General features: G+C 46.6%; 1 protein-coding gene across 2 annotated transcripts in view; it reads right to left on the bottom strand.

The window, feature by feature from the left end:
• asap1a (ArfGAP with SH3 domain, ankyrin repeat and PH domain 1a) overlaps nt 1–20,924 on the bottom strand; it is a 110,913-nt gene that overhangs the window by 18,059 nt on the left and 71,930 nt on the right. For both annotated transcript variants that reach the window (XM_061255916.1, XM_061255917.1), the window contains exons 12-19: nt 15,591–15,691; nt 13,891–13,960; nt 9,989–10,076; nt 9,716–9,764; nt 6,709–6,872; nt 3,912–4,045; nt 3,472–3,563; nt 1,856–2,042 (exon numbers count right to left, since the gene is read on the bottom strand). In XM_061255916.1, the coding sequence (XP_061111900.1) occupies nt 1,856–2,042; nt 3,472–3,563; nt 3,912–4,045; nt 6,709–6,872; nt 9,716–9,764; nt 9,989–10,076; nt 13,891–13,960; nt 15,591–15,691 (885 nt within the window). The remainder of the gene's footprint in view (nt 1–1,855; nt 2,043–3,471; nt 3,564–3,911; nt 4,046–6,708; nt 6,873–9,715; nt 9,765–9,988; nt 10,077–13,890; nt 13,961–15,590; nt 15,692–20,924) is intronic.

The raw sequence follows: 20,924 nt of genomic DNA, 5'->3' as shown, positions 1-20,924 counted from the left end.
GGATTACCCTGTGTGTGGAGGTGAGTGTGTTTATGTGTGCTTCGGAGAAATACCCGCACAAACCCGCACAGCGTTTTTCCTAAAGATGTTTAACATGAGGTCTTACGTGTGGGCACTAAGTGAGACCAAATGCAAGTGGAGGTTTTCTGGGACATTTGGAGTTTTAAGCTCACACAGCAAAATGTTCAGTGTTAAATCAACGCTGGCCCATTGTGTTGGACGAACACTGGACCCTTTACTGTACACATCCGCTTCACTTTCTGCAGTTTGAACAATATAAACAGAGTATTAAGAACTAAAACGCAAGGAGTCAATCATTAGAGAATAATGGATAGTTATTCAATTTCCTACAGATCTGTGAAATCTGCCTGCCACTGCATTGCTCACTGTCTGGGGTTCTGAGGTGATGTGGACAGAGACTGAAATGAGGGGGATGCTCTCTCCTGCATATGGCTGAAACAGCACACACACACACACACGCACGCACGCACGCACGCACGCACGCACGCACTCGCACACGCTCACGCTCACGCTCACGCACACGCACACGCATACATACATACACACACACGCACACTCGCACACACACACACACACTCACACACACACACACACACACACTCACACACACACACACACACACACACTCGCACACGCTCACACACACACACACACACACACACACACACACACGCTCACACACACACATGCACACGCACACACACACTCGCACACGCACATGCACAAACTCACACATACAAGTGTGAGTAAATAATTTATTACCGGGATATGAAAGAATAAGGTTTCGGAAACCCCATGTGATAAATGCCTCACACACACCTGGCTGAGAAAGCCTTACACTGTCCTTTCATGCTGTATTCTTGGAAGCGGTATTATACAGAGTCCCCTAAACACAAACGCTATTGGCCGTGATGAACTGAACCCCCTCCGGCAGACACCACCTCTGCGCCCAGAGAGGGCCGTTACCGCGGTAATGGAAAAGACACGCTGGGAGCGCGTAATTTATATAAGTTAGCAGCGCTGAGAGTCACCTGGATAATGCACAGGGGAAATAATGCCATGTAATGCAGCATGGCTGAGGCTGATTTCACTGAGATCAGATAAAACTGGCTGGGCTCCCTGTGGGCTGGGGCTATCTCTGTCTTTACAGGGGCAGTCCACCCAAAAACTGTATTAAAGTTTCTACACACCCAGAGTACTGTCTAGTCATCTAAACGGTTTTGCTGAGATTGAACAAGTTTTCTAGACATCCGGTGCAGCTCACCCTGACCCATATGTTAGTAGCGCTCAATGTGGCGAATTATTATTTCTTTTTTTATGTATATTTGACAAGGACAATGAGAAGAGACGTAGCATCATTAATGCCAGTTTAAACCAGGTTCATGCTAGCTGATCTGCATACAGAGAACATAGCATATCGCTATTGCTAGTTTCCAACTCCAGTACCAAGTTAGGCTTTTTTATGAAAAGAAAAGAAAACATTTAGAAAAAATGTGCAGCATTGTCTCTTTCCAAATAAGAATAATCATGCCAAGGTTACGCATAAACATCCACAGAGCATCATTTGTGAATGTTTCCTGTTACGCCCCCGTGCTCCATTTTAAAGTTTTCCCTTTTTGCCTTCCAACAGGTTGATTGGTGGGCATGGTCCCTCCACAAGCGGCAACTGGAGCTAGTTTAATACCGGGTTAAGTGTCTCGTTTTCCTGTTTACGACTAAAACGAAACATTCCACCAAAGTCCCCACGCTGCAGTGGGACTGCAGGAAGTCACTAAGCACAGCACTGTCTGTGATCCTCACCACCCCCCGCCCCCTCCAGTTGGCCCCGGCTCACCAGTCCGGCCTCGGGCAGCGGCTCCATTAGCTCCACCCCCTCGGCGTAGACCTGGACGAGTGACAGCAGGGCGCGGGACTTGACGGCGTCGCACAGCTCGCCCATCTTGGCGGCTGCGGAGCTGCAGTTCTTGCGGGCGAACTTGTGGTCCACGTACTTGGCGTTGATGAACTCCTTCCGCACCGTCCTGGAGCGGGAGGGGGTGTGGCGGGGGGGGGGGGGGGGAAGCGGTATGAGTCACTAACGAAGAGCGAGCGGAACACTCTGTCTCCACTGCCAACTTCACAACAACGACGCCTACGGAAATTCTGCCCATATGCTATCGCCTAATCGCGCATAATTATTCACAAACACTGATAACTCGCTGTAACTCCTGATGTACAACATGATTCACATTCTCCATTCGGACGGACCCGTTCTTGTACATCATACGTGTACAGAACAAGAGCAGACCACACACAGTGAATACACTTCAACATGTTTGGTATAAATTAATAAATTAGCATCCAAACTATTTCTGTGTACCTGTCCCTCCACCTGGTGTAAGCCCAAAATGTTAGCGAAATGTTTCCCATTTTTAAGCCAATGTCAATATGTCACATGCCTTTTGTTCAACATATGAATAATTAAATTCAATGGTGACTATCTGCCTCAACAGAATCAATACTTTATTGACAGATCCTCATATATAACTGTGTACAGGACGCACAACCAAGATGAGAATAATATGTAATTCTGTCAGCAGGTAGCTGAAAATAAGACAGAGGTATTTTGCTGAATGGTATAGTATACATGAATAGAACTGCCATCACCAATGGCTGTTTTACGAACTCACACAACTCACAAATCGTTTTTCTTTTCTTGGGGCAAAGGGTTGAAACCACCATATAAATGATGTAAACTGCTCGATGGTAGTTTCGGGCCTTTTAAAATCAGTGCTCTCTAAATCCATCCATCTTTTTCCATCGCTAGTGCTATTTACTGCAGCTATACAGACGGAGTCTGTGCTCATGCTCCTTCCAGAACTAAAGAGGCCCTGCAGATTTAACATTCTTTATTGGAACGCTTTCTCAAAACTGTAAGTCAGTGTTCTATAACTCCATGGCTTTCAATCGCCTGACGTGCGTTCAAGACGGTAAGCGTTAGCTTATGCTTCCTAACGTTCGTCAACATATGCCAACATTTTCCTGTTCGCCACGAATGTTAGCCAACGTTAGCTAACAGTCGGAAAAGGTAATGCCTGCTGATGGAGAAAATGCCGAGATAAGGGAAGATGCCAATTATTTGGCTGTTATAATACAATTTAATCAACATGTTCTTACCTTTAATAATTATAATATTTATATATTCTAATTATAATAATTATAATAAATCACTGGTCAGCAACAAATAAGCTAGCTGCCATTGTTAGACCTAAATCACATCCACTTTGTATTAAAAAAAGAAATTGTGGCGAACTAAATGGAATGTTCATTTAAAATCGTTCAACAGTAACAGTTTGCGGCTAACGGAGTTCACCGTGAACGCACGTCAGTAGTGATGCTTACATCATCATTAGAATATTTCGTGTGTGACCTCACGCCTTAAAGGGCTACCCCTCTCTGAAATGCACTCACATGTCGCTGGATGGGGTAGGCTTCGGTGAGGGAGAGGGAAGGTTTCCTTCCATAATTTCATTAAAACTAGAGTTTCCTATGTTCTTGGCCAGCTGGATAGGAAACAGCCAGAGAGCATGATTAATAAAACACACACGCACACGCACACACACACAGAGAACGGTATTCAAGGAATCCTAGAAAAAAGTAGCTAGCACATGAATTACTGTGTGGTTGACTCAAACTGAAATAACACTGAGCTGATTAAATCCATGCACATGCAGGTGTTTCCTCAGTACAGTACAGCATATTGATTGCAATTAACGAGAGCTCTGTAGTTAAGAGATAAACAGATGAGTACATCTAATACCGTAATCCAACATGCACTGTACACAAAGCGTAATCAATATAGCCTGAACAAAAAGATGCTATCCTGTGGAAAATTAACAATGGCAACTCACCAAGAGTTCGGAAGTTCCTAATTTATCGAGCTCCATGGACTGGATGCGTGAGATGTGCACGCCCATTTCTCTGTGGATCCCAGAGCACTCAATGCACGTCAGGATCCCCAGGTTGGTTGACAGCCATTTTGGGTCTGCAAAGACGAAGAAGTAAAGAAAACGATCTCAAGAGGACGGTCTTATGAACTTATATAGGACGTCATCATCCAAGCCATTCTCATTAATATGAAATATGACCAGGCAGGTTGTAGGCATAGTCAATAATTGGTATTCTGACAATCATACATGTGTTTCAGCGAGCGATATAACCATTCGTGCTTAAGCAAGCTACACTGAAAGTGATTTTGGAAAACTTCAAAATGGCTTGCAACCATGATTATACGGCTCACCGCTGCAGAGAAAATGAATGTAGAAAATGTCTGGGCTCCCCGGTCAATATCGCATCGCAAGTGCAGTAATATGTTTCAGACACAAGGGGGCGCATGAGGCTATTGGACGAACGGCCGCAATACCTGCAGCACAAACTTTGGTTATTGGCCAGTAAATTTCAAGATGGATGACATTTATTAGACGTGTTAAATCACTCTAAAAGGGAAGTGTATGTTCTTGAGGTTGTAAATCTCTAAGGTGCTGGAGCCTAATATACCTGAAAGATACAGTCTCAGGCCTCCCACAGAGCAGAGATCAGCCTTTTCTACACATTAAGGGAGGGTTGTTGTTTTACCGCCAGGCTGACACAGCAGCAGTGAACACACAACATTCCCCTCTGAGCTCAGTGATGCTGTGCCAGCACAGATATCACTTTCAGTGCTGTCACCAAAAAGTTTTCATTTCTTCCTGGGAAGCAATTGGAGGGGTGTCAACCTCCAGTCCCAGAGGACTGCAGTGTCCCAAAGCCTTTTCACAGCCTTTTCTTTCTGCGGATGAAAAGTAAACCGTACATATCTGCAGACACTGTGCCCTCCAGAACCGGACTTTGACACCCCTGCTTTAAAGCATTGCTGTAATTGTAATAATTACGCGCGTAGCATAATTGTTATTCTCAAAATCTTCTCTCAAATTCTCAGCTGAAACTAGTGGATACATGCCCCCCCCCCACAGTTAACACAGAATGGAAACTGAAATTAGCAGCTTCCTGGACAAAATAAATATATTCATAAAGATGCCGCTGTTCGCCACTAGGGGGACACAACAACTAGATAAATAGGAGGCTGATGTTGCTGCTGCAGTTTGGTGGAAAACATTGCGCCATTTCTCCCCCCTCTGTACTTTTAGTGCTGCGCTCACAGAATACGTGAGCAGCTCTGAGGTCGGGATGGACTGACCTGGCAGTCTTGCTTTCACGCTGAAGTGAGCGCGGTGTTTTTCTGGGGGTTTTTTTTTCCCCGAAATCGAAACTGCCGTCACCTCGGTGCGCAAGGACACCGCTCGGGGGAGAAAGGATTAAACGGACGTCAGCTGTGTGTCCGCGCCCGGTGTCCATCTCTCCTTTCGCTCGCTCATTTGTAGTCCACGGCGGACTACAGTACGGCAGTGCTGACTCATCGCCGCAGACGCAGCGAGAAATGCGTGAATCAAAAATTTCGGGAGGCAGGTGACCTTTACGCCACAGGGGATTTACTGTCTGTGGTGCAGCGGAGCGGCTACTCGGGAGCGCAGATTTAATGCCACGTGTGCAGTCCCAGATGTGAGACGCCTCGTGTCGCTACGCCTGCTGAATTCAGCTGGGCACGCTGCCGTGAACGTCTGACACTGTTCAGCCACAGTACTAAATGTTAACACAGCAGAGACAAATGTGAACATTCAGATTTACTCGATGTTTAAACCACAACTTAGCACATGCATGTGCAAGTAGTCACACTTGTTTATAATCAGCAGCAGTAACTAAACCTATTAATTTATCCTACTGAGCAATTATCCGGGCTGGATAAAGGTCACCAGGCAACTTTACCATTTAGTCGAGCAAAGCAGGAGTACGTACAGTAAGCAAAGGCTATTTAGTGCCTGACCCATGTCCTGCTATGTCACATGTTACCCTGGTACTCACCCCATACTCACACACAAAACAGGAAGTGGTAGTGTATGACATCAGGAAGTGGTAATGTATGTGGAAGTGCCAACACCCTTGTGAGTGCGTTCTGAGGCACTGATTAACACCGTGCGACTTGTCACAGCTGAAGGTCACCCGGATCGAAGCGTGCTCTGGCTGATGCTGAAAGGCACTGCAGCGAGCACCTAAACCCACAGACTACTGAGGTGTGTGTGTGTGTGTGTGTGTGTGTGTGTGGGCAGGTGACCTGCTGCATGGGGACCCTCTCTCTCACATTGACAGGAAGCCCACCCCTAGTGCAGGGTCGATTCTACACCACACACACCATCACCTTCGGCCAGCTGCACTCTCATTTTCTCAGTGGAAAATTCAAAGCCACAACGGTACTCGAAGCTCCTTCCGTCACTGAAAACATCTGACTTAACCCTCTAAAATGTGGGTGTTTTTGGGATGATAAAAAAATTCTATGCGTCTTGGAACTCGTAGAAACTAGAAATGTGTTGAATCTTTCTTCGATACCTTTGCGTATATCTGTAATTGCACAAAGAAATTTCGATGTGACTCAACTGAGCAGATGGTTAAAGAGTTAAGCAGAAGATCTCTCAAACAGTCAAGGCTATAATGCCAGACAAGCTTGCACTGCTAGGTGTCTTCAATGCTTGCCAATTCTAGGTAGTACCTGGGCTTTCTAGTGTTAAAGACCGAAGGCCCTTTGTGACGTGACAGATCTCAGCGACGCGCACCCACCCGCAGCCCCACAGTCGCAGCAGATCTGGTTGCCGGGCGTGCGCAGCACGTCGTCGATGATGGCCTTGGTCAGGTCCTCCAGACTGTCGTCCCCCGCCGTCTGCTCCCCGCGGAACGCCATGTTCAGGGCCTCCTCCTTACTGTTGGTCAGCACCGAGATCCAGCTGCGAACGAACACGCCCACGCGTCAGCCGCGACCCGCCGGGTGCAAACCTCACCCGGGGCACCATTTTCCATTTACCGCAGCCGTGTTTTCCACAAGCATGTCAACCTCCCGCCCTCGCAATATGCTAATACCAGAATCTATATTCATATATTCATGTGTATATGAGAAATGTATGCATACATATAACTAAACAGGTTGTGGAGAAATGCAAGTGTTCCAATAATGAAGGGCTTTGGTAATCCTGTAATGGTGTAGAGCAGGGGTCACGAAATGCAGGTCCTCAAATCCAAATCCATCTCTGGTTTTCTTTTCTCCCGGGTAATTAACTGAAACATTAGTGCTACTGATTGGCCAGACTGTTTCTCAGGTAAAGGGAGGATGGAAAACCAGCAGTTCTCGGCCCTCTGAGCCCATGATCCATGGCGCAGGGTGCTTTGTTACTGACACAGTTTGTGTGTACTCATACCCTTGTGCCAGCTCAGTGTTAAATGTGACTTATTACTGAATGAGCATCATCATCCCAGTGGTTTGGTGGGTATGATGCTGACATTTTACATTGCCACAGCCAGGGCCAATCTGAGAGGTGGTGACAAACCAAGGGAAAAATCCACGCATATTCCACAGCCGCAATTGCCATCTACCCCCGATCTGAACCGATTTGGGCTTTTGTTGGTCATTTCAGAACAATGCCTTCCAGTAAGCGTGAGTTGATTGGCATCATATTCCTCCTCTGCATACACAGACCATATTGGCCACAAGTAGCCCAAACTATGTTTTGAAACAGCTGGTAGCTGGCCATTTCAAGATGGTCGGAGCTGGATTTTACAGCAGGGATATGCAGTGTTCAGCGTATTCTGCACGTTAGCTACACATCCGTCTTTCAGAGGCTGAGTTCCCTCCTCCAGTACAGCAGTGTTCCTGGCAGGGGGCTGAAGGATAAAAGTGACGAATCGGAGTGTGGCGATGACACTGCAGAATGCTAACCGCCCGCACGCTCACACTCAGGCGTCATACTGTCAGCGACCTTGGCCCCGCCCCGCCACCGGGCCACCAGCCGTCCTGCCCCTCCTGGGACAGAGGAAGCGTATTAGGAGCCGCTGAGTCAGCGTCTTTAAGCGCGGGTCAATATTTCTGCTACAGCGCCGACTGGGCCGGGGGGCTCCCCTGTCCCGGGACCGCTGACACACCATCACGCGCCCGCGTCCCAATTCCCGAAGCGTTCCTCTCTGACACACCTGCTCTCTGGCTTCTACCGCTATTTTCTGTGATTTATTGTGCGGAGCTGCAATCTTAAGTTTTAATTCATGAATTATTCATTATCATTTTCTTTTCTTGCTGAAGTCGCCACGGTGTTGGGTCCGGTCCCTTGTAAAACGTCCATTCATCTAAATGGGACAACGCGCTTAAATTAAGGACAAACAAAAAATAAAAGAGCGGCCTTTCCCGCCAGACAGCGAGAGCGAAACCCTTGAAGAATCAAATCGCCAGAAGATCTTAGCAGAGATTAATGACTGCAGCAGATGATTATACGTCCTTTGATCTCTGAAAATGTTCTCCGGGGGGGCCCCTGCAGTAAAAGGGCCCCCGCCACCTCCTGAGTCCCCACAAAGTGGAGGGTAAGAGGCGGCCTGATCGCACAGAAAAACCGTCTCTGTTCAAATTACTAGGTGACTCAGGACAATTCCAACGGCCCTGACTTACAAGCCCTGGGGTGGCTGAGGCTCAATGTGAGATCTTTTCATGGGGCAGTGGGACTTTCTAGGGCCATTCCTGACAGACAGTGGGCCAAATCTCTATGGTTTCCCTAACCTTATCCCTTTGATTTTTTTGGAATCTTCTCTAAAATTGCAGGTGGAGTGTTCTAGGACTCTCTAGTTGCTCTCAATTACATCCTAATCATGTATTTGTGACTGCACACCTTAAAGGGTTAAAGAGCTGGGCTTACAGCAGAGAGTCACTCTGTTTTTACAAGAGAGGGCTGCCACTGTTGCGTCTGCAGATGTTTTTGATATTTTTGGTTCATTCATCCATGGCTCCAAAAGGCATTTTGTGGCCATCCATTCACAAATGTACTTGGCTGGAATGACATGGAATGTACTTGCTTTACTTCAAATGTCTGAAAACTATATTCACGTTGTGTTTTGTACATTTTTTGTACATGTTTGAGTGTGATTGTGTCAGTGTGTGTGTAGGCCTCCAAAAGGGACATCAGACATTTAACATGACTGGCACAGTTTTGTCCCTGTGCTAGTCTCAAGATACCAAATCCGTGTGAGACCAGACCCTATTTTAAGGTTTCCTATTCCTAGAATGTGTGAAAAAGGTAAGAGTGGTTGGGCTGACCTCAAATGAGCATGAGAAGACACGGCTACAGTGAGACCACAGGTCTCCAACTCAAAAATCGATAAAGATCTTTTTCCAACATTAATTGCCTTTCCCTTTTAACTGGTTTTCCATAGTCTCCCTGAGGCAGTTTTATTAAAGATTAATCACAGACCACACCTCTGTGATATCAATCGCTGCATGTACTGTATTTGAGGCGGAAGTGAATTCCGGCGTTTTACGGGTAAAAGTCAACATGCAGTACAGTGAAATCTAATAAAGGCCTTTGTATATGAACACGAATGTGGTTGCTTGCTAATGCGGTCCTGAAACAATACTACTGGGTGGCACGGGTGTACTATGACATTGTGCTGATATCGTGCTGCATTGTTTTGATATCAGAGCAGGATTGTTTTCAGCAAGAGCTGCAGGGAAAAGATTCTCATTCAAGGACACCCAACCACTGCCCGCACTGCAAAAAATACATGAGCGCGCACACACACACACACACACACTTACATCACAAACTCTTGTTCATCTTCAGCTTGGAAGTGATACGTCCGATTATCTGCAGGGGAAAAAACGAACAGGACAGCAATGAGGCAGGACACGGTTCAGAAAACCCCTCCAGGGGCGTCAATCTCACTGTCAATTCATCCATCACACCTGTCTATCCACCCTGCTGACCCCATCGACCTGATACTCATCAGCCTACATCAACCCGTCCCTCTATCTCTCCGTCAGAACGAGGGGAGGGGCAGGGCGGTGCGTGGCGTGGCGTGGCGTACTCACGGGAAATGAGGTCGAAGCACTTCTTGTCCTCGCCGCTGGGCTTGACCTGGCAGGTGAGCAGGTTGAGTCTCACAGGCTGCCTGTTGGACTGCAGACAGAGGGGGGAGAGCCATTAGCCATTAGCCATTAGCCCCTTTGAGCCATTAGCCATTAGCCATTAGCCCCAATGAGCCATTAGCCCCTTTGAGCTATAGGGCGGCCTGTAGCGTAGTGGTTAAGGTAAATGACTGGGACACACAAGGTCGGTGGCTCCAATCCGGGTGTAGCCACAATAAGATCCGCACAGCCGTTGGGCCCTTGAGCAAGGCCCTTAACCCTGCATTGCTCCAGGGGAGGATTGTCTCCTGCTTAGTCTAATCAACTGTACGTCACTCTGGATACAAGCGTCTGCCAAATGGCAATAATGTAATGTAATGTAATGTAATGAGCTGTATGTTTTATGGAATGTTTTTCTTTTCTTCTTCAAAATTCTACGTCAGTGTTCTGGAACTTCTGTTGCTTTGAATTACCAATAGTGGTCGTCACAACAGCCCGTCCACACCAAGAACTATAACTATAACTATAACAATAACTATAAATATGAAAGATTTACAGAAAGTTATCATTCAGTATGGATGCTCACATGGTTATCATCACATCCATAGTTATAGTCATAGTTGTGGGTGTCAACGGGGCTTTAGAATGTTATGTTAATCACATATTTGTGATTTTCACTTTAAAAAGGCAGCAGGGAGGGGCAGGGCTCCCGTTTACACCGCCTAGCTGGTGCCACGTTACCACAGCGTTGCAGAAACGCTGATGGGACGTTCTGTGACAGTTAGACAGGAGCCAGGCCCCTGAGAGTGATACAAGGAGAGAGATTCAGAGACAACTAAACACCCTGTGTTTTATCACTGAGGATTTTCTAAATAATACCCTTAATATGACATAGTTGAGGGTGGAATTTAATTGGACTGCAAAAAAGCTGAAAAAGATTTATTGAATCAACAAATATTGAAATGTTTCAGACAATCAGCTCAGAAACACCAGAAAGGTATTACAAAAGTTAAAGTTAATCTGTGTGTGCATACAAATGGATTAATTAACTCTTCAAAAAAGACACTGCAGGGATCTATGGAGCACATTATTTGAAGGGAAGGAACCTCTTCACAAACGTACAGGTCCCTCACTTGCACTGTAAAATCCAAAAAAGTAAACCTCAAGTATTCATATTGAGACTTAAAAATGTTTTTATTTTACTTACTGCTGAATAAGACAGAAATATTGGTAATAAACAGTAAGACAAAAAGACTATTTGACTGGTTTCAAGATTTACCAATGGGGTAAGACAATTCAAGCACACAGTAACTTAAAAAAAGCTCATATTTTCTACTTGAGAGAAAGAAAAAAAAAAAAGAGATCTTAAGTCTTATGACTAGACACTTAAAAAATAAAACACTTGTTAAGGCAGTAAGGTCTTGCAGTGCATGAGAAAGCTCTACTTGTGCTCTGCACAGCGTAATGAGATAATAACTCCCACACAACCAATTATCAATTCCACGCTTTGCATTACAACGAGGTCACGAACCCACTGGTTCTCCAATTACCCGTACAATAGTGCCAGGAACAAGGGGGACAAGCATCAGCTACGCTAAAGCTACTTTTAATGCTGTATTATACTAACAATTTTAAGGACAATAAAGTTCCCACATTATCCTGGCAGAGGAGTGGCACTGAGCATGAGCACAGTTTGGACGCCTTGCTCTTGGCCCTCCTCTACACTGCCCTAAATGCTCGACCGATATATAGAGAAAACATTCATACCCCGTGCCGTCTACCTCATAAATCCATTCAGTGAATTAATATTTTAATGAACACTCTACCCCGAACAACATGCTCCCATTGAATGGCTCTTTAAATGAACAGGCCCTAACAGGACCTTGCTGCAAAAGAGCATGCAAGCTCAGTCAACCTACCCTGCATAAATAAAGGTTAATAAATAAATATCATATTGGCGTCATATCATACGCCAAGGTGTTTATTTTCCCTGGGGTTTATTTTTTGGGTAGTCCCAGTCATCACTGGCAGTGGTAGTCATCTGTAAGGTCATTCACTGGTCAGGTGGGTTGGAGTTAGGGTGGAGCACAGGTATGGATGAGGCAATAGGGACAGGTGGCAATAGGTGGGGTCCATACTGGACACAGTACAGGCCTGGAGACAGCTGGAAACCCTGCACGCCCCCTGCGGTCCTGTACAGGAAAGGCACCCTGCAGGACGTCTGTGTGTCATTCAGCATGGCTGGCAAACCCTGCTCCTGGAGATCAACTGCCCTGTAGGTTTTCACACCAACCCTATTACAGCACACCTCATTCCACAGCTAGACGTCCTGTTGAGCTGCTAATTAGTGGAATTACTAGCTAATTAGTGTGCCAAATTAGGGTCGACATGAAAGCCTACGGGATGGAGTATCTCCAGGAACAGGGTCGGGGGTCCGGTCATACCGTGTAGGCAGCACTTAGCCGCTGAGAGCAGTGTGTTTGTGGCCTGTGCTAATGTCCCCCCCGGTAACCTGCTATCTCCTGTATGAGCCCCAGAGAGACAGGGTAAGGAGAGGGCACAAGAGGACAGCTAGCTGTGCATTAATGATTATTAGCCTCAGTGCTAACTGCCCTGGGTACCCAACCCGCCATCTATCAGTTATCCTCGACTGTCAATTCCACATTTTGTGTCATTTTTTGTGTTTTACGCAACATTTAAGACCCGTCGTGTGTGGATGCATGCACCCAGGTAACGAAGGCCTTTGAGTGAATTATATTCCCAGTGTGTCCATCAAGCAAAGTAGGCAGGTGGCCCTTTGCTTGATGGACACACCAGACCCAACGCTTCCCTGGAGGCTAATGCTAATAGAATGCTTATTTAATTTTTTTCTTTCACAGAGGCCTTAAAATTGATTTCAAGCTCCGGAGAGATTAGGCTGAACAACAGCAGGCGCATGTTCCATGCTAATTAAAAGGTAAACTCCTGATTATTCCTTTCATATCATAGCTCCAGGGGCCTGTTAACTGCTCTGTGCTGCCTCTACCATTAATATCTGGGTCAGGTATTTATAATCAGATTCTCTAATGCTATCTTGTAGCTGCACGGGGCTGTATGGAGCCTGCTGGTAGCCGCTGGTAAGGTTTGTGTGCCGGTCGGTGTGGTAGAGGACAGAATGCGTGTTCTCTGGCCCTGTTGTGTGTAAGCCTAGCAGTACCCTAGCAAGGCCATTTACTGGTCATTCTTCCTCAGTCCCTCAGGCGTCACTCCCGCCTGTGTGCTCTCTCGCCCCCTTGTGGCGCAGCAGGGAATGTGACGCACACCCCTGCTGTGATGTCAGCGCGTGTGGAACCGCGTGAGGCAGCCACCATTCCGCCGCTTCAGTATCGCCACGAGATGAGTCACGCCTGGAAGGGAGGGGGGGGTGGCTGCCATGGCAACAGGCCTGAGCTAACCCCACCAGTGCACTGACGGAGTCAGATGGTCTCCTCGGTCACAGTACAAGCACGATCAAGCCTCCTATCCAATCAGAAAGGGGCAGTGTACACAGGAGCCTGTTGGATTGGTTCATTCTCTATGTTCCAGCCAAGATGCGAGACAAGGATAGGCCAGTTAACCACCAGGCTTTCTTTGTCCCTATTGGCTCATTTGACAATGGGCCACATGACTGATGCTGCCTGTCCCCTGTAACCCTTAGAATAGTCAGCCTTTTGGAACCTTTTTCTGTTTAAAAAAATTCCAAGTCAGTGTTCCAGAACTCCAGTGCTTTCAGTTACCAGTAGTGATTGTTCATCAGCATTACAGTATTCAGTTGAGAACATTCTAATGACATATTTCTGACCTCACACTTTCACACTATTGGAGCACAGAAAAGGGGCGGGGCTCACCGTGGCGTGGGAGATGGTGAGGATGCCACTCTTCACCGAACACTTCCTCCTCTGCCACACCTTCCGCAACCTAGGAGACAGAGGCAGCCAATCACCAAGTGTTTTACTGAGCAAGATTAGTGTTATAAGACTAATATAATATGCTTTTCTACACATAAAATCTAATCAAACAATTTAAGAGCAAATACACGGAGATCCATCTTTAGGTTTTATTTGTCCATTTAGGACAGAACTAAAAGTAGGTAAACATTATTTCTTTACTAAAATGCAATAGTAAAGATTTCAACATTACTGGTTACACACACCCTGAATATCTGATTAATCCCCTGTGGATTCCCCAGCGGGAGGTTCATCCCACCCAGACACACAAACACACACGCACACGCGTACACACACACAAATACACACACATGGGCATGGGCATGCGCACACACACAGACACACAGACACACAGACACACAGACACACAGACACACACACACACACACGCACACGCGTACACACACACAAATACACACACATGGGCATGGGCATGCGCACACACACATACACACAGACACACAGACACACAGACACACAGACACACAGACACACAGACACACAGACAGACACACACACACACACACACACACACACACATATCTGACCTACGGACTCTTGGGGTCTCTTGGGCAGTGAAAATGGAGGAGCCTGGTCCAATATCCAATAGCAGAGGCATCAATACAACATTACTAACTTCCTGTCACAGGCTGGATGGCCGGCTACCCCCGCCCCCGCCCCACCACTAGCCCCTCAGCTACAGCAGCCCCCAGGGGCAGATATCCCGCCCCACACCCCACACACGTCTCTATGTGCAGCACAAAGACTCTGCTCTCGCTCCTAAGCGCTGGAGGGTTTGGGTTACAGCCCCTGTGTCTGTTAGTCTGAGTACTGCTCTCCTTACAGACTGATGCAAGAGCGGTCCAGGAGCCAGCACTTAAGGAAGTGTAACGGGAGAAGTAGGTGAACGATCTTGTGAACTGTATACTGCAATGAGCCATAGGCTCTCGCTTTCAGTGTGTTCATCTTCTTTAAGCTCCCGCCTCAAGACAAGACACGGGTGGACCAACTGCTCCCTTGAGTGTGTGTGAGTGTGTGTGTGTGTGTGTAAGCTGTGTGCGTTGATTTGTGTGACTGTGTGTGCGTGCGTGTGCGTGTGTGTATGTGCACGAGTGTGTGTGTCTGTGTGTGTGTGTATGTGCATGTGTGTGAGTGTGTGTGAGTGTGTGTGCGTGTGTGTGTGTGTGTGTGTGTAAGCTGTGTGTGTTGATTTGTGTGACTGTGTGTGCGTGCGTGCACGTGCGTGTGTGTGTGTATGTGCATGAGTGTGTGTGTGTCTGTGTGTGTGTGTATGTGCATGAGTGTGTGTGTGTGTGTGTGTGTGTGTGTAAGCTGTGTGTGTTGATTTGTGTGACTGTGTGTGCGTGCGTGTGCGTGTGTATATGTGCACGAGTGTGTGTGTGTGTGTGTGTGTGTGTGTGTGTATGTATGTGCATGAGTGTGTGTGTGTGTGTGTGTGTGTGTGTGTGCGTGTGTGTGCGTGTGTGTGTGTGTGTGTGTGTGTGTGTGTGCGTGTGTGTGTGTGTGTGTGTGTGTGTGTGTGCGTGTGTGTGTGTGTGTGTGTGTGTGTGTGTGTGTGTGCGTGCATGTGTAAAGCTTACCCATCGCTCTTCTTCATCAGATATCCCTTCTTCTCACTGCCAAACTCCTTGTTTCCCTGCAGCTGATGCATGCTGTATCCACCCTGCTTGCTCTGAGAGTCCTGCAGGAACACACACACACACATACACACACACACACACGTCATTACAACATATACCAGCAAAATAGTTGACAGCTGACATCACTCCAAACAGGCTGAAAACACACCATTCACACATGAGCCATGAAGTACAGTCATCTCAACGGCAGGATGATCCCTGCTGACGAATACACAGCACAGGACACAACTGAGCAATTACACCTAATTAAGAAATGTGAAAAAGAAGGTTTATCGGATTCTTTCATCTGAGAACACTTTCCAGTTCCAAGTAGCATGCGTATTGTGCCAGATGGGCTACAGTGTATGGGTGAATATAACTGGGGAATCCCTAAACTGTGTACCCTCTGGCAGCTAAACCAAATCTACAGCTCCATGCTGCTGCAATGTGGAAAATGGTGAAAGAAAAAGCAAAATGCAAACAGAAAAGGGGGGTTACAGCTTAAACTGCCCTCAGTATAAAAGGACCTAATCAGACACTAGTGCCATGAAAGCCAGGTCATATCCATGTGCTTATTCTGCCGTCATAGCTTCTCCAGCCGAGGCAGGATGGCCTTGTGACAGTCATCGCCCTGCTGTGCCCTCAGCGTTTCAGAGACGGAAAACACTCCTAATGCGCAACATTTTGAGCCATTCCAGGTCTTACCGCAGGCCGATTAGCACACACCACCAACAGACAGCTTCCACTGCAGCCTGGACAGGCTCAAACTGCCACGCACGAGGAGTGTCACTGCCGTCCCAGAAGAGAAATACTGCGCACTACACCATTATGAATGTGCCAATGCTTTGAGCACAACATCATTCTGGATGTGCCAATGCTTTGAGCACAACATCATTCTGAATGTGCCAGTGTGTGTGCATTACATCATTCTGAATGTGCCAATGCTTTGAGCACAACATCATTCTGGATGTGCCAATGCTTTGAGCACCACATCATTCTGAATGTGCCAATGCTTTGAGCACAACATCATTCTGAATGTGCCAGTGTGTGTGCATTACATCATTCTGAATGTGCCAGTGTGTGTGCATTACATCATTCTGAATGTGCCAGTGTGTGTGCATTACATCATTCTGAATGTGCCAATGCTTTGAGCACAACATCATTCTGAATGTGCCAGTGCTTTGAGCACAACATCATTCTGAATGTGCCAATGCTTTGAGGACAACATCATTCTGAACGTGCCAGTGTTGTGTGCACTACCTTGGTCCAGACCTGGATGGAATATGTACTTGTTTGTGCATTCAAATACTTTCCTGTGCTTGATTGATCTTGCCTGGTGCAGGTCAGCCAACCAAGAGGACCAGAAGGTGGGGTTTACACCCTTTTAGAGTATTTAATAGGTTCCAATACACCAGACAAGCTCAGTAAAGCATAGAAAAGTGTTTGAATCCAAAACAATTATATATTTGACCCAGGTCTGCTCGGGTCTGACCCATCTCATGCAGAGGCCTTCCGGACCTCTGGGCTTTCTGCACAGAGCCAGCAGAGCCAGAACCCAGCCAATGACACACAGACACACACACACACACACACACACACACACACGCACACAGCATGCGAAGGGATCCGTCACTTACTCTCCTGGACTTCAGTTAGGAAAAGCAGTGGGGGGAGAGAGGCAAAGCGTCAAAGACACGGACGAGCGAGAGGTTCAGTGAGAAAGCACCCGCAGGGAAGCGCACACACTCAGCTGCAGCAAGCAGGAACAGGCCTCAACCCTTTTCCTTTAACACACACTGCTGCAGCTAGCAGGAACAGGCCTCAACCCTTTTCCTTTAACACACACTGCTGCAGCTAGCAGGAACAGGCCTCAACCCTTTTCCTTTAACACACTCAGCTGCAGCAAGCAGGAACAGGCCTAAACCCTTTTCCTTTAACACACACTGCTGCAGCAAGCAGCAACAGACCTGAGCCCTTTTCCTTTAACACACACTGCAGCAGCAAGCAGGAACAGGCCTCAACCGTTTTCCGTAAACACGTAAATAAACAACCCCTGGGACAGTTTTTGGACACATAGAATTACGATTTCGCAAAGCCCATCAAAATTGTGTGGATTTATCTGACCAAGCACTTCCCCTTGTTTACCACATAGTTTTCAGTTATGTGAAATAATATTTGTATTTGCGTCAGAAACAGTTTTTTTTTTGGGTAGGCCAAAGAGGGCTTCCATACTATTGCAACATTCTAGCTTTTTAAAAAGAAAAGCAAACAAAACAAACATTGACAGTCATCAAACTGTCAAAGCTAATTACCCACAGGTCTGCCTGATATCAGTGGACTACTGTAAACATGACCAAGTGCTCACCAGACCAGCTAGGACAAAAATAGTTATACTTCAAACATTATTTGTGAAAGCCTACTCTTCCAAATAGCTGAAGTATTCAAATATGCTTCACAAAAGTAAATATTTGTTTGAACATTTGAATACTGGTCCCACAAAAACAAGTATTTGAAATGACTGAAATATTGATGAGAAGACAACAGATACATGTGTAAAGTGATTCACACAAGCTTTCACAACCTTGTTCCAGAGGAGCACAATCAAGCAGGTTTCCTAACTAACGACTAACTAACTAACTAACTAACTAACCAGCCTGAAGGGACAACTACCTCAATTACTCACTCAACTACACGAGGGAAAGGAATACCACAGTCACCTCACCAGGATCAAGAATGAGAAGCCCAGCTCTAAGGCATGCTGGGAAATGTATGCATAAAAGAAAATGTAGTTCAGTTAGCACATCATGTGAGCAGAGATGGGGAAAACAGCCTTTAGGGACAGATTTACTAAGATTTGCTAAGGCTAAACTGTGGACTACAAGTCCCATTACACTGAGAAGCCAGTGTGGCACAACACTGGTTACCAGCAAGGCCGACCTCACACTGGCTACCAGCATGGTACAGCACTGGCCCCTCCCACCACCGAACAGTATCCTTTGCATAGTGCCTACTGGTAGGAATGGTCATTGTTGTGTTTTTGGGGATTTTTTTCTGATACAGAAAAATGACACTATTAAAACGGTGCCAGTGCCTTTATTTTTTATAAAGAGCAAAAGATGACAGTAAGATTTCTTTTTTATTGCAAAGAAATTGAGTAATTTAATTGCTTTATGCATTTGTTAAATCATACTTTATAATTATAATTTATAATGTTTTGGTTTTGCCATTTTGACGGAATTTGACATTAGCTAGCGTGCTAATGGAACCTGCTGTCACTAAGTCAACAGAGCGAATGTCGTGTTAGCTAGTGAACGCGTGTGGCACCGAAATTAGGCTGGGTTTCACTTCAGTCCAGTTGGCACTGGTCCTATGGGAACCGGACCGTATGGGACTCAGTACCCAGCCCTAGCTACTGGGCCGCCTTTTGGATTTATTTTTTTGCCTCCATCTTACGGATCTGAAAACTTGGCCTGCCTGATTTACTACAGTGAACTGCACTCTTCTGACGAGAATCAAATCTACCCTGGCATAATTCGATTCCTAAAACAGGCCTAAATGAATTTACGGCCGCGCTGGTTCTCTCCCAAGGTTGAGATCATCGCTAAATGACTCACTCCTTTCTCAGTCACTCTCGTAATTGAAGTGCTCTCAGTCTTGATCTCATTTAGCGGTCGTACATCTGGAAGGGAGGAAACGAGCCCAACACGGAGAGCCCAGCCCGGATGGCTGTACGGTGACGGCTACAGAGTCGGTCAGGACTGGGGGGGAAAAAGGAAAATGACTCAGTGGGGGCAGCCGAGGCCCTCTGACGCCCACGCCGGGAGCAGCGGGAAGTTGTCTAATTAAATCCCAATTCCTCTGCAGGATGCAGCGTGTGCTTCCCACTGCTGGACACGGCAACTCTGCCGGGAGGCTCGGCGATCTCCGTGGTTACAAGGGCCGCCGAACGCGCCCAGGGGATTGGAGCACATGACCGTGTGTGTGCGAGCCCTCGGCGTGTGAGGTCCGTGCCATTCTTTAACATTACATTACAACGGTATTTAGCTGACACTTTTATCCAAAGTGATTTACAGTTGATTAGACTTAGTAAGGGACAACCCCCCCCCCCCCCCGAAGTAATGCGGGGTTAAGGGCCTTGCTCAAGGGCCCAACAGCTGGGCGGATTTTACCGTGGCTATACCTCATGTACCTTAACCACTCGGGAACAGGTTGCCCTGCATTATTCTTACAGCCACAGCAAATATTTCTCACAAGCGAAGCACTTATTGTAAATGAAATGTACTGTCACTATACAATCTTATTTCTGGGTATTTCTGGCGGTTCTCTGGGGGATGCCGTTTGTGTTTTCTTTCGGATTTGGCTGCAGGGCTGAGTGACTCACGCAAACAGACTTTTTGCCGGTGGTGTTTACTACGCATTAGGAAGGCTGTTTGTCTAAGCCTCCCTTTTATTTCTCTAAACGGTCTGACAGTCTTCGGAGAGAGGCAGATGATTATCTCAATCTTCAGAACAAAATGTCTCCGTTTGCACTGCGTCTAGCTGGCCCTTTCCGACTGACACAGATTTGCCGGCCCAGGCGCCGGGGAACAGTGACTCATCAAAACGTAGGGGGACTACCTGTAAATCCCCCTGACCACGGATGAACAGATGAAAAATCGGACTGGCTGAGATTTGTGGCCATTTCTCCGGTGTGACCTTGATTTTATAAGTAGGCAGTTGCTCCCCACAGCCCGAAGCATGGATTAGCATTTTGACAGGATAGGGGAAATTTCTGAAATTCCCGTTCTTTACAAACGCTAGCTTAGGCCAGCCCAGCAGTGGCCTGTGCCCTCTCTCTCACCACAAGCCACAGTATTATTTTCAAAGCAAGAGAAACCGTATTAAAGAAAAACCTCACCACATTAATCTTTCTAAATGCGCTCTTGGCGTAGACGAATAGGAATATCTCAGCTCGGCTCACGGGTGGGAGATTCTGGTCCTGGAGGGCCGGTGAGTACGCAGGCTTTTGTTTCCACCGGTTACGCTGGGTACGTGAGCTAATTGGCTGTATATACCAAGTCTGGTTCACTCATATGCTAGTTCACAGTAAAAGGTTTCATATACTGAAGGGACACAAGAACAGTCTTCATCTGTCATTCATGGGCTTATAATTATTTTTTTTTTTTTTACTAGGGACAGTGCACATTAATGATCATTTTCAGTTTCCACATCAATGTAAATGTGCCAGAGTTAGCTAAAATGTAGTTCCTAAAGACATGCAGGTTAGGAACAATAAAGGTCAGATTATGTACAGGA

The sequence above is a fragment of the Conger conger genome, chromosome 9 (genome assembly GCF_963514075.1).
Source record: "Conger conger chromosome 9, fConCon1.1, whole genome shotgun sequence".
NCBI classification, from domain to species: Eukaryota; Metazoa; Chordata; class Actinopteri; order Anguilliformes; family Congridae; genus Conger; species Conger conger.
This window is presented reverse-complemented; position numbering and strand designations above follow the sequence as displayed.